We start from the raw sequence: 14,296 nt of genomic DNA, 5'->3' as shown, positions 1-14,296 counted from the left end.
CATCATTTCACACATAGGTCAAACTGTGGAATGTTTGTAAGTGTACAGAACAAAACTTGGTCCATCATCATTTCACACATAGGTCAAACTGTGGAATGTTTGTAAGTGTACAGAACAAAACTTGGTCCATCATCATTTCACACATAGGTCAAACTGTGGAATGTTTGTAAGTGTACAGAACAAAACTTGGTCCATCATCATTTCACACACAGGTCAAAATATAGAATGTTTGTAAGGGTACAGAACAAAACCTGGTCCCTCATTACCTCGTCATTTCACATACAGGTCAAAACTGTAAAATGTTTGTAAGGGTACAGAACAAAACCTGGTCCCTCATTACCTCATCATTTCACACACAGGTCAAACTGTGGAATGTTTGTAAGTGTACAGAACAAAACTTAGTCCCTCATCATTTCACGCATAGGTCAAACTGTGGAATGTTTGTAAGTGTACAGAACAAAACTTGGTCCCTCATCATTTCACGCATAGGTCAAACTGTGGAATGTTTGTAAGGGTACAGAACAAAACCTGGTCCCTCATTACCTCATCATTTTACACACAGGTCAAAATATACAATATTTGTAAGGGTACAGAACAAAACCTGGTCCCTCATTACCTCGTCATTTCACATACAGGTCAAAACTGTAAAATGTTTGTAAGGGTACAGAACAAAACCTGATCCCTCATCACCTCATAATTTCACACACAGATCAAAATATAGAATATTTGTAAGGGTATAGAACAAAACCTGGTCCCTCATTACCTCGTCATTTCACATACAGGTCAAAACTGTAAAATGTTTGTAAGGGTACAGAACAAAACCTGTTCCCTCATCATCTTGTCATTTCACACACAGATCAAAATATATGCTACTGTAAAAAATGGGAATGTTTTTATACTTGTTTTCTACAGAACAGATGGATGAATTAACCAGTGGTCTTCATGGTCCACGTGGCCATTCTGGCCATGGAAGGCCAGGTACACCAGGTCTGCCTGGAAAACGAGGAATTCCTGGTAAGCTCAAACATAGAGTATTACCTGTACCAATGTCTGAATAATTCACAATAATACATTAGTAGCACCAATGATGTATGTTCTTAAAAGTTCTATATAAATACAGGATTACTGTATAATTAAAAAACATTTCAAAACACCATAATTTCACTTTTAAGTGAATTTGAGAAGCTTTTTATTTTTAAGTTCTTACTGTTGTTTTATTCAATTGTGTGTGTGTGTGCGATACATATTATCAAAGGTAGAAACATTCATATATCCCTTACTTACTTCATGAACTTAAGGAGATGCAGGAAGTCCAGGTTTACCTGGAGAAAGGGGATTTCTGGGAATGCAAGGGCTACCTGGCTCTCATGGACACTCCGGTTCTAAAGGTAAAGGAAGAGATGGCTTTTTAATTTTATAGAGAGTCATAATCTTGGATATGGTTTTATTTTTGTAGCTGTTGTTGACTAAAATTTTATATACTGGTGTTAACTACATGATTCTTGTTATTCTAGTTATAAGATACTTGTAGATAAAAAAGAAGTTTTTATGAGTGTCATAATGTATACTACATTTCATTATTTATTGTAAAGGTTTATGAATGTTCATAGTATTTCCTATGATGTAAGGAAATAATCAATATATCCAATGCTACAGCACTTATAAACTAGAAAGTAAATGATCCATGTTAATAGTTCTTTACTTAGTTTTTTGTGAAAGCACCACGGGTTACTTATGCAATTTTTATTGACAAATAGTTCAAATGTAAAATATTTTTATGACACCCATTATTCTCACTTTATATATATATATATATATATATGACATTGAGCTGCTTTTGTTGGCACAAATACTTCAGAATTTAACATGTCTTTACATATAGAAAGTATGTAAAAGTGAAACCAGTGAAACGAAGTTGGTGATTTAAGGAAATGCTACTAAGAATTCAGTACATTTTTACATTAAAGTCAGTTAGTCCAGAATAAAATTGTTCTTGATCTCACTGTATTATTTATAGTGTATCTTTAGGGCTTTGTGGTAATTTAAGGTTAAACCATGCACCATAACAATTAGAGATTTGAGGATCTAATATGTAGAAGGACAGGAATAGATGGAATAAAAAGCACAGTTTGAAGTTAGAATAAAAATAAAACACTACTTTTTTGAGGAAAAAATGGAAGAGCACATTTTATTTGTGAAATAGTTTATTTCCTTGGTTTCTACATTTGACTTTACCATTACAATACAATAATCTTACCACGTAGGGTGAGAAACAAGTGCAAGGTCAGTAGCGGTGAAGTTCATGACACAGATAAGACTTCATCAGCAAGTCTTGGATCTCCCAAGTTAAAAACAAACCTGGTTTGAAAATGCCAAAATACATTTGCTGTTTGTAGCTGGCCAATCAGGAAACCGGATTACAAGAATCCAGAAGTACCTTTGCTCTATATGACAGTTTTAAAGAAGTTCTCCTTGTTCAAGATAAAGTAAGATACATAAAACAGTAGATGAGATCTTTGAATAGACCAATTACAGATTGAAAGTAACACCTTGGACTAAATATAAGACATGACCTTAATCAGATTTAATATATGTTCAAAGTCAAAACTAAGAAAAAAAATGTTTTAATTTTGCAGATATGAAATATACACCATAGGAGAGTAAGGTATATAGTACTTGATTACTATAGCTTGATACACAGTAACTGTGTCAAGATCAAACTTATTCTTGAGTTTACTTTATTAACTTTAGAATTTCATACACATCTGCTGTTTCTCATGGTTAAAAAATAAAAGCAACAACACTGTTACATTTTCCAACAGGAAAGAAAGGTGATAAAGGAGAACGAGGTTTGGAAGGAGTTGGTATTGAAGGACCAATGGGTATTCAGGGTATACCAGGTAAGTTTTTTGTTTTTTTTCAATTTTAGCTAATATTATGTATTTACATTTGTTTGGTGCTTTAATATATGAAATGACTAAGTGTTATAAAACAACATTACTTCTTGTACTGTTACAACCTGCTAGTTAAAAGTTAATGTTTGTTAAATTTACATATACATTATAAGATCACTTGGTCATATAAGATCAAACATTCATATACTGTACAAGCTCTTAATTTAATATCACGCTAGTCAGATGGAAGTTGTAATGTACGCTGGTTTCGGAGTTAAGAGTACTCAACCTTGTTATCTTAAGCTTTATTATACTGAGGTATGTTATCTTATTATTTCAATGGTCTAAATAATTTCCTACTATGGTATTACTTTTCCTGTTTCATCAGAAGAAGTTACCTTCCAACATCTGGTCATAAATAGTGAATGATCAGTTATTGATTAAATACTGTAAACTGAAGCATCCTCATCTGTTGTAGATTTTAATATTTATTACACAAATGAAACTTGCAAATGAAGTTTGATCCTGTCAGATGTATTTCCACTGCTGTATGGTTCTTTCTTCCATAAATAGTTTTACCATTAGTTTACATTTCACTGTGCCCTTAGTTTATTTGTAGGTGTTGAAGTATTCTTTGTATTTTTCTGTTGACGTTGTTGGATTTATATAGATACACATAATAACAATAGCAATAACAAAAAGTTGAGCAATGCATTATCGTATTGAAGTAAACATTTTGTGTATTAACAGTATAATATAATTTTATAGGTCCAGTTGGACCTCAGGGATCCAGTCATCCTGGCCAGCCAGGTGAAAGAGGACCATCAGGAAGACAAGGTTTGCCTGGAGTCCAAGGTATTGTAGGTCCACCAGGACCTCCTGGCTATTGCAAGCTCTGCGTGTAATTACTGACTACTAGCTTCTAGAGATAGTGACATAAAACACACATTAAATTAGCCTACTGTTGTGTATCTCACAGACAAAATTGAAAGAGATTTTACTATAAAGAACCACAAAAGGTATAATAGTGATGTACAGAAAGAGAGAGAAACTGAGCAGGAAAGAAAAGTGCTTACTGTTATGATGGTAGTATGAAACTGTAGTTTCCAAAATATATTAATATTTTGAGAAACAAAACTTCGACATGTCTAGTTGATTATTACCATAAAAAAAAAGATATATCTAGAAATGATATGAGAAATAACGTGTTCAGAAAATATTCTGTATTTTTATCTATGTATGTTATACAGTATATGTGCTCAAGTGTAAACACTGCCAAAATTTATTTAAGATTTAAGCCAGCTCCAAGTCATTCAGAAAAAAAAAGCCTTGTATTGTGTATTCCTTAATGCAAGTTTTTTTATTGTTTAAACAGTACAGAAACATTTGCTATATTTACAAATAAACTGCATTTTGCTTGTTCAAAATATCTTTGGGTTTTATGTAAGTGTAAATTTTTATGTTAAATAATGTAAAAATTAAAAGCTTATGTTTGATTATTGCAAATACAGCTATAAGTCATAGCTGACCTTTTGCATAATTCTTATAAAGAATAAACTTTTCAATGATTGTCATGAAACTGAATCAATTGGAACCCCCTATCATTCTACATATTTTTTTAGATAGCGTTTATAATAATAGAATGCCACATCATTATTGCATGTTTCCTGAAAAATGACTACAAATTGTTCTTGTAAATAAAAATAATTTATAAAAGATGTTACAAAAGTGTAACATTGAACATTCCTGATTATGTGTGTGTGTATAACACCAAATCCAGTGAAGCACTTAATAATCTCTTAAGATAACAAGTGTGCTGAAGTAGCATAATAAGATTGATATTACCTTTAAACGGCTGAACACAGCATGCCATACTGTGGAGCTGAGGTTCAGTGTTTGGCATTCTGTTAAAGCCAAAACAAATCACCCTCTGCACTTTAGGACTATGAATATGCATTCTAAGAGTAATAGTCAAATCCAACTATTTGGTCCAACAAGAGTAGCCAAAGAGTTTGTGGTTATTGGTGCTGAATAGTTGCTTTTGCTGTAATCTATCACTTCAAAATTAGGAATGACTATTGCAGATATCCCTCATAGCTTTGCATGAATCAAGTCCAAACAAACAAACAAAGTATTGGAACAACACACACACACACACAAAAATCAAATCAAACCCCTCCTCGAATCTGTATTTGCATATTTATACCAATCTGCGAAGTAGCATGAGCTTACATGTCATCAGGTATAGAATCTCAGTTCTAAGTAAGATGTCTTAAGGTAAAAAGCTAACTGACCTTCAATGTAGGATTGTTATTGAGTGTCAGATGGGGGAGGAGGTATGCATGGTATGAGTATTCTCTTAATTGCCATTCACATTAGGCCTTCCCAAGTCAACTATGCTTATGTCCTTAAAAATGGAAAACAAAAGATCATGCCAATGTTGAAATTAGGACAGACAGGCCAAAATTATTGCCATATTTGACTGGAAGAGCCTAAAAATGTGTGGTAAAAGTAATTGCATGTCTGACATTGAATCCATCACCATAGAATTTGATGAACACGTACACTGTAATTGAGGCCATTACAACAACATGATTGGAACTGCATGACTAAGGTTTAAATAAAAGAGCTGCTGTTCATACCCCTTAGATTATAAACTACAGCAGAGCCTTGAATGCTGAGACATTTTGACCAATGCTGCACTATCATCTTTGATGGATAAAAGTTCTTGTATCTGCCATCCTGATAATGCACCTTGGTTTATTGCTGTGTGTGTGTTATATGTTTCAAGAACAACAACATTGAAAATCTGCAGTGGCCAACACTAAATCCAATCGAACCACTGTAGAATGTCTTGGAATGTTGTTTGAGGGCCAGAGTCAAAGACAATTATCTACCACTGAATTGGCACTTATTTTGAAGGAGGAGTGGTGCCAAAATGTGTTACAAAGTGTTACTGAAGGGTCTGTGCCATGATTTTTGCCAGAGGTGGATCAATATTCTATTAGAAATGGAATGATTGGGAATTAGTGACATTTCATATTTCCTTACTGTTTCAATACTTTTGGTGATGTTGTTTGTGTGTTACCGACAGTTATGTGAGCATAATGTATATGCTGGATTTAAATATCATTTCACAATCCAAGATATAAGAATGTACAGATGGAAGGCAATTTGAAAGCTTTTTATGAACTACATAAGATTGAATTAGTAATATTCTTTAAGAAATAGCAAAGCCTGTGAGTCTCTCAAAGGCATTAGATAAACAAGGTGCAATGTGGTTCTGTATGGAAAAGTGACTATTTTAAATTGCAGTGCCTCTATGGAGATTATGCTTTTTGAAATATATTTCAGTATCTTATATAAAGAAATAAACAGGGGATAAATTGGAAAAATATTTTTAATGTTATGCATGTGACAAAACCAAGCTGTTGTGACGTGCATTTAAAATAACAGGTTCGATTCTTTAGATTTAAAAATAAAACGTGTAGTGTTTGAAAATATTCTAAAATGCTAACTATATATTTAAAAAAGTGTAATTCAAGTATCATTAACTGAATTAACTCATTGGGCAAATTAAAACAAATGTTATAAAAATATCATTGTGGAAATCAAGCCCACTCAACTCACAGTTAACAATATCCAGGAGTGACAGGTAGCTTAGTCATGACATTGTTTATAAAGTGTATAATTCTTTTTAACATAAATTAGAAAACAGTACGTGGATATAGCACAAAAAGATATACAATAAGAGAGACACTGTAATGTTTTCCATTATAGCAGACTTTTTGTGAACACTTGGTAAACGGCCACGTCCGAAACCCCTACAGTCAATTTATATACATCCTTATATTTGGAACATTAGCAGCACCCACTACCACAACGGATTTCTTCAGCTCTTTGAGCCAAATAATGGGATTGAATGACAGTTTTATTATGCACCCACACCTAAAAACATGAGTCATTTTCAACAGTAATACGTCTTGGGCTATGGACCTATTAATTATGGCCCAATGAGCTAACAACCACTATGTCCGTTCTCAACCAAATTTTGTTAGACTTGTTAACGATATTGTATAATCAACAAGTGAAAATGGAATGTAGTCATTAATATTTAAAAAAAAAATTGTGAACGTAAAAGACAAGGTTGTGTCAGGTATAAAGACTAACATTATATGTTGTGTCAGTATGTAGATCTTGCTTTAAAAATATTTTTTGCAGAATGTTGACCTTACCGAGATATATAGGACAGACAAGGGGGGGGGGAATGGATCATACACAGGATATTTGTAACATTGTGTGCAAGGTAAAATCACAAGTCTTCGCCAGAGAAGAATTATAAAAAATCTATATAGACATTAAACCTGGTATAGAGCTCAAGATTTCGGAGCTGATGAGTCAGAGTTGAATCCATGCAAAATCATAAAATATTTCTCCACTAAGCATTGGGTGCATTATAAGACTGACAGTCAATTCGTTAGCGTGGATGGTGGGCATAATGGTGCTGTTGACTCTCTGGATGTCCTCTTTTTAGTAGTTCAATATTAAGGATGGCTGTAGGTAGTTTTCCCATCAGAACAAAGTATAAGTACTGAAAGCCATAAATAAGTCTTAAATCGTATGAGAACTTCGAGTATTTATGTAGCTTTCAGTTAGATAATATGCGACAAAATTAACTTCAGACATCCATTAATTGATTCTCTCAAAATTTTGTATGATACACCTATTGTTACAAAATACCTTTCAAATAATTTAACTTGTTGAGTGGATCAAAAACTCACTTGTTATAACATGTATACGAAAGTCTTATCACATTATTTAAAATGGGTTTGATTCAATTAATTTGTGTTTAAAAGAAATCTATAATTTCGGGATTCGAACTCTCGTAATTGGCAAAAGAACAAATAAATGAAGCACAAAGGGTTCGGGAAGAAGATACAAAGTATTTTATGATACCTTATTTAAAAAAAAAAATCGATCTGATCAGGACATTTTATAATGTACGTTAAACTGTGAATTAAGCTTGCTGAAATCTAATATTCCTTGAGTAAAATATTTTTTGGATAGCTGACTCCCATCTTCTTTAACTTACAAGCAAACAATGTTACATGAGATAAAACGTGTACAGAAAAAAAACACATTTTATTATATTAAAAATTAAATATAGTTATGTTTTGTTTTTAATGGCCTTTCAAGGATATAATTTATAAAAGCTTCTAATTTTGTTGCTAGTATCTTATTAGTAGATTACGATGCTAAGTAAAGATCTATACACAAATATAGGGATAATTTGAAGTAATAAATTGAACTTTAAACTAAGCTTTGTTTACCAATGTATGGAAGACGAGTATACGGTAAGTTTGGGTGCCGTTGATAGTCTAGGTACATTAGTGAGTTTCTTAGTTAGAAAAGTATTAGTATTTTTAGTAATAGATGTGTGTAGCCGTTACCATGTAATGTATCTTGTATAAGCGAAATTTCATAGTGTAAATTAAAGTACATAGAACACAAGTCATAAGCTCTGTTTAATAAACACGTTACCAGGTGCTCTTGTATTCCATACATTGGTAAACAAAGCTTAACTTTAAAAAGCAAATTAAACATGTTATTCAAATTTTCACTGTACTCTGATGATGATGAATTTGGATATTAATTCAGTCTCTCAACTTTAGTAACCACAACCAAACTACTTTTATCTCCCCCCCCCCCCGCTGGGTCAGCGGTAATTATAACGCTAAAATCGGGGGTTTGAGTCCGTGTGGTGGACAGCATGCAGATAGACCACTGTGTAGCTTTGCGTTAAAAAACAACCATGATAATCACCTATCTCAGTAAATTTGTTTGTTTGCTTGTAGTTAAGCACAAAACTAAACAATTTGTGGCGTAATTGGTCCGCAAATTTACCGCTGTGCCACTGGAGGACATTTCAGTAAATTCAAAATTCTACAAATAAAGCTGCATTAGAAAATTTTATATGGCTCAACACTTTAGTATGAGATCTAAGAAAAGAAATATTAAAGATCGCCTATGTAGTTTCGTATTTTACACATCACTGTTGGTTTTTGTTTTAAGCATCCAATCTGGTAATGGTTGTGATTGATAAACAACAATATTCATCAATATCGCAAGACTTTCTTCGTCAGATAGTATACCGCTTTTGGCAGGTCCACAAGTGAAATCTTGTGATGACATAGTCAAAAACTGAACATATGGTAATATTGGTAACAAAGCTTCTCTCTGGTTGGCTGGTGTGGGTTCTTTTCCGTCAGTTTTACATCTTTCTTTGGACCATTCACAAAGAGCTTTCCATATATCAATGTCTTTTATATTAGAGTAAATATCTCGGTAGCTCATATTGTGGAAAGAGCCTGCACGTCTGTCTCTACGTTCTCCCTGCCTGAGGTAAAGTTTAGTTCCAAGTAATTTCTTAATGACATTGGTTGATGCAGTTCTGAAACTAATACTTCGAATATACTCATGAATGTTGTATAAAATGGTCTCAAAGGCTTTGTTAAAAAGGTTTTCGTCTTTAATGTCTTCAGCAAATTCGCAGACAACCGAGGCACTGGCAATAGAAAATCTTTCTGAAATAAGCTTTAGGCATGACGCTTTGAGTCCGTCAATCAAGTATTTGTCGGCTGCGTAATATATTTCTCTAGCAAAATGTATTGTTACTTTCGGGAGGTTCCGTCCGTACATATACCTTGAAAAACAACAACGATAATAATGTTATGAAAGTTATATACAGGATTACATTAAGCATAATACAATAACAATTATGTCAAATAATAATAACTAGACAACATACAAAATGTTTAAATATTATACTTGCAAAATACGCGAATTTGATATCTGATAACAAAATCGATATTTTGTATAACGAAATGTGACCTTAAAACATCGTATAAAATATAAGCTGTTTAATTTGAAAATATAAATTATATAAATATTTATATATTTAAATCTATATACACGTTAGACAAATTACACATTCTATAAAAATTCAATAAATACAATTCAATATTTTCAATAAAAAAAGATAATTTAGGATTGTTTGGAATAAAACTTTTCATTCAGAGGCATATTGATCACATATTATTTTTTAGCTTTCATATACAATATACTCGTTTTGTAGCATTTAATTTAAAAACAAAACTTCTATAAACACAATTACATTTGATTTGTTTTAATGACCATTTTAATAAAAATTTAGATCAATTTCAGCTTTTTAAGTTATTACTCCCTTAAAATTTTCACTCCCCCCCTCCTCTCCCTCCCCCCCCCCCCCCGAGTAGAAAACCTAGCTACGCTACTGTTTTCATTTACCATCACAAATACTTACATTAGTAAGTATTCAAACACATCTGGAGATACATCCACGATTTCTACACTGTCCTTTTCTTTGAGCTGGCCAAAAAACATAGCCTTAAAGACATCACTGGACATGGCAAGTATCAGTCGATGTGCTTTGAAAACTTTCTTACAGTTTCCTTGTCCAACACAAAACTGTACGTCACTTAATTCGTGGCAATCTTGAAGAATGTTTAACTTTTGTAGAATCCAACCCTAAAATACAAGTAATCTGGATCTAAGTTAACAGGAACCACTAGTAACACAATATTGTAGTCACGCAAGAATTGATTATAATATGATTAACATAAGTAAAACTTCTGTTTAAAACGTTTTGTTTTAATAAACTTTCATAAAATCATCACATTTCTTTCCATCATTTCACCGAAAGATAATTTTTCTTTGCGCTGAAAAATGTCGCGATTGGTTTCATCTTGCTTGCGTTGAGTTAACAGAGGAAAATATGTCGATTGTTTTCATATATTCAAAATTTGAATATGATTTTTTTTACAAATAAAACTGCTAAAACGCTTACACCTACGTACACCTGCCAATTATCCATTCCCGAAGCTAGTTCCTGGTAAAAGACGGATATATTTTGTGTATATATATAGGCGGATAAATCCGTTCCAGAATTCGGATCTACTTTTTCCTAAAAGACGGATATATTTTGTGCAAAAGGTGGATAAACCTATTCCTGAATCCAGTAGAATTGTCTAAAGGCATTATTCCGTAATGGGGATTACTGTATTGTTGCGGTCAAGTTTTGATAAGCGTGAGAATATCTGCAGTAAAAATCATACTGAAACTAGTACAGCACTAGAAATAGAATCAAAACTCACAGATATGTCTACTTATCCATTTATTCGCCTTTTACCATTTCTAACTAACACGTGGATATATCCACTTATCTGTCTTGTACCTTTTTCGCCCTTATGTAGACTTTAAATACTTCAATGGTTATCCATTCCACAGAAACTTGTTACAGCTTGACCCTATGTTTGCGAGGTAAATGGATAGTTGTACAACATAGTACAAGTTGGGTAAACTTGGGTTATCTTCATGTTGCATGTTGTTTGGCGTACACGTACTGTAAAGATTTAGGTATATCGTCCAAACAATAGGCTGACTTGTGTAACGAATTAGTTATTATATATTTATTTCAGTATCAACGTTTGTTTAATTTAAGTTTATGTTTTAAAACATGCGTAGCTTATAGTGTTAAACATGTATTGCAAAACTTCTGCCTATTCTCCAAAGTTGAAGAAGATTCTCGAGAGTAAGAATCAACAATATGTGCGTACGTAAATACTTGTGTTAGCGTCAGTATTGTTCCGTAAAACTGAAATTTCTAGAACGCCTCCATTCGCCTATAAATATAACCAACGCGATGCGCCAAAGAGAGTATCTATCATTAGTTTGCTATAGTCAGTGTGCTATAAACTTCAGAAGCTCTAACTGTGATTGTTATAACGCTTATCAATCTGAAAACTTCAGATATTTGACCAGGAGCATTTACAAAGTTCGAACATTACAACTCTTTTAACTTCAGTGGATTCACCTCGGACATTAATACTTTTACGAAAACATTACCTAACGTCATCGGTGGAAACTCAATTTCTAATAGGCGTATGATCAGCGAGAACTACAGGGCTAGCTAGCTCCCTACTAAGTGAATTGTACCTATATCAACTCGCTCATCGTGAACCCTCGAAAAGATATCAAGGAAGTTCCAAACTAGAAAGAAGACTTTATATTGCTTGTAAGTTTGTGAAACTTTTGTTTATAAATCATTGTTTGTAATAACTGTTATTGTAAATTGTATTGTTTTGTGTATATTAAAAAGAAAACGGTGTGTATCAATCTTGTTGGCAAATATCGTAAACTGACTATATATCGGCTTTAAAGTATAAGTTAACTACTAAATTTCAAGTATCATTTAACTCAATTGCAGGCCATTTGAAATTCTAATACGTAACACTTGAAATTGTGGCATTTTATATCTTTTATACTGTCTTTGTCTTGTGTGGATGTAACCTTACTCTACTCTTAAGCTCTTGCAGCCAGTCAAAATTCACAACAGGAAATTACTGATGAACAGTTTAGTTCAATATTTAAATAATTTTTGTGAAAAAAGATTTTGTTTTATTTGTTCACTTGCATATTTCTACTTCTATTACTATACGTGTTTACCTTAATACTCTGTATAACATTCCCGAAACCTGCGTTTTGCTGATACTGACAGTGCTAAATGAATCTGATTACAACAATTCCCTTACATGATATAAGTGAAATCAGAACCTCAGGACGCAGTTGTGTACCGCAGAAAATATAGAGAACAGTCTTCATCTCTGAAATAATTTTTCTCTGATATTTAATAGGAGGTTAATTTAAAGCAAGGAACTGAAAAATCCAGAAATATTTAATGTTAAAATAGAAAAGGCAAATGTGAGCCACAAAGACAATAACACTTGTCCTGAAAAGAGTTGAGACATGAAATTGAGCCAAAAATAAAAATGATTTTTCTTGTATGAAATGTACTTACATCTTGGTGGATAGAATGTTTTTCTCTTTCTTTTTTTCCGTTAAAGTCCACGATGTTGGTGGGTATAGAGAACCCAAATCCTCCAGAAGTTCTGCCAAACGATGTTGTCATTTCTGATACTATATTAGGTTACTCAATACAACAGAAATTTTGGGCACTCTGTCAGTTTTATAACACTTCTGTTTCTATATCTCGCTCCATATACCCTGGAAAAATAATAAACTAATTTCAGTCACTCAGTACATTTAGTCTATTAAACATGTGAAACGAAACCAAAACCGATACTGTATTGTTGCGTCAGTGAGGTCACGTGACTAGTATCATGCCACGTCCTTCTCGAACATTTTACAGAAGATCAAAGAAAAAGAAACTGAAATTAGAAGAACAAGACAGCAAATTAATGGAAGACTAAAAAGGTAAAAAATGAATTACCAAAATCTTGTTTTTAAAAATGTGAAAAATGCCAAAAAGGAAAACATATGAAGTAAATTCAACACAGACAAATAAAGCAAAACTACACGTTTTTCAATAAACGTTTCATCATAAAACTCGTAATCTTCTCTAAAAGTTATAACAACTGATTTTCTTAATGTGTTTATAGTTTCATTAAAACGCAAGTTTGTCTTATATAAATATGATCATAGTAACTTGCAAGAAAGGGAGTATAGATTACGTTTTAACAACTCTGTTATCATTCATTATTTAACATATTAAACAGAGAAAAATCAATTAAAACACGAACTGTTTATACGAAAGGACCATTGAAAATTTAAGCATTTTATATATATATAGAGTATAGAATATTTTCATCCAACTTACCAAGAAGAAAATTACGTACAAGACTGTTCTAATTTCATAACATCTCTAAACATGGAAGTCGGATTATAAAACCGGAGTTTAAAGGTTCAGTAAAAAAAAATATATATATATATAAGTGATCACGTAGTCACTGGCGGGTTACTAAGAGACAATGTTTGATAAGATAACATATCATACAAAGTTAGGTGAGTTAGTGCTTGTGTATTTCTACCACTATATACCTTGGTTTCAACCTAAATAAGAGCTTTATCACATTGAAACGTTTCAAGTATTTGTTTCAACTAACTAAAGCTCTGACCTTGTTATTTTGAACTTTAGAAATGGATTTTAATGAAATTATTACGAGAAAATCAAATTATGAACTTAATGGGAATATTATTCATTTATTATTCAGAGCTTGCAGAGAGGGTTACTTCATGCGGGAAAAGCATCTCAATTTTGATATTATAAATAGCCTTTTCAGCTCACATAGATTGTTTAATTACAAAGGTAGAAATCATAAATACATTTCACAGGTGTTTCGCTTAACTGAAGAAGAAGCAAAATTATACGAGAAATAAATTAAAATAATCAAAGCATAATGAATAATATACGACAATTGACGAACTCAGACGCTGAAGAGAGAAACCTATTGCTTAAATATGCTCGCCCTTTCAGCCGTGGGGGCGTTATAATGTTACGGTCAATC

The 14,296-nt window shown here is 32.6% G+C and overlaps 2 protein-coding genes across 4 annotated transcripts in view; one reads left to right on the top strand and one right to left on the bottom strand.

Annotated features, from left to right (window-relative positions):
* LOC106466373 (collagen alpha-1(IX) chain-like) overlaps positions 1-4,189 on the top strand; it is a gene marked incomplete at its 5' end in the record, with an annotated part of 54,562 nt that extends 50,373 nt beyond the window's left edge. The window contains 4 exons of the mRNA XM_022394364.1: positions 913-1,014; positions 1,299-1,388; positions 2,823-2,900; positions 3,663-4,189. Coding sequence (XP_022250072.1) covers positions 913-1,014; positions 1,299-1,388; positions 2,823-2,900; positions 3,663-3,799 — 407 coding nt within the window. The remainder of the gene's footprint in view (positions 1-912; positions 1,015-1,298; positions 1,389-2,822; positions 2,901-3,662) is intronic.
* Positions 4,190-7,390: 3,201 nt separating this feature from the next.
* Positions 7,391-14,296, bottom strand: part of LOC106466375 (BTB/POZ domain-containing protein 6-like) — a 39,021-nt gene continuing 32,115 nt past the window's right edge. For 2 of the 3 annotated variants that reach the window (XM_013926657.2, XM_013926658.2), the window contains 3 exons: positions 12,790-12,995; positions 10,237-10,460; positions 7,391-9,597 (listed from right to left, as the gene is read on the bottom strand). In XM_013926657.2, the coding sequence (XP_013782111.1) occupies positions 8,937-9,597; positions 10,237-10,460; positions 12,790-12,900 (996 nt within the window). In that variant the 5' untranslated portion in view covers positions 12,901-12,995 and the 3' untranslated portion in view covers positions 7,391-8,936. Of the gene's footprint in view, positions 9,598-10,236; positions 10,461-12,789; positions 12,996-13,608; positions 13,705-14,296 lie in introns of those variants that run through there. The other variant, XM_022394369.1, reaches the window with a different exon arrangement.

Source organism: Limulus polyphemus, unplaced genomic scaffold, assembly GCF_000517525.1.
Source record: "Limulus polyphemus unplaced genomic scaffold, Limulus_polyphemus-2.1.2 Scaffold2240, whole genome shotgun sequence".
NCBI lineage: Eukaryota > Metazoa > Arthropoda > Merostomata > Xiphosura > Limulidae > Limulus > Limulus polyphemus.
This window is presented reverse-complemented; position numbering and strand designations above follow the sequence as displayed.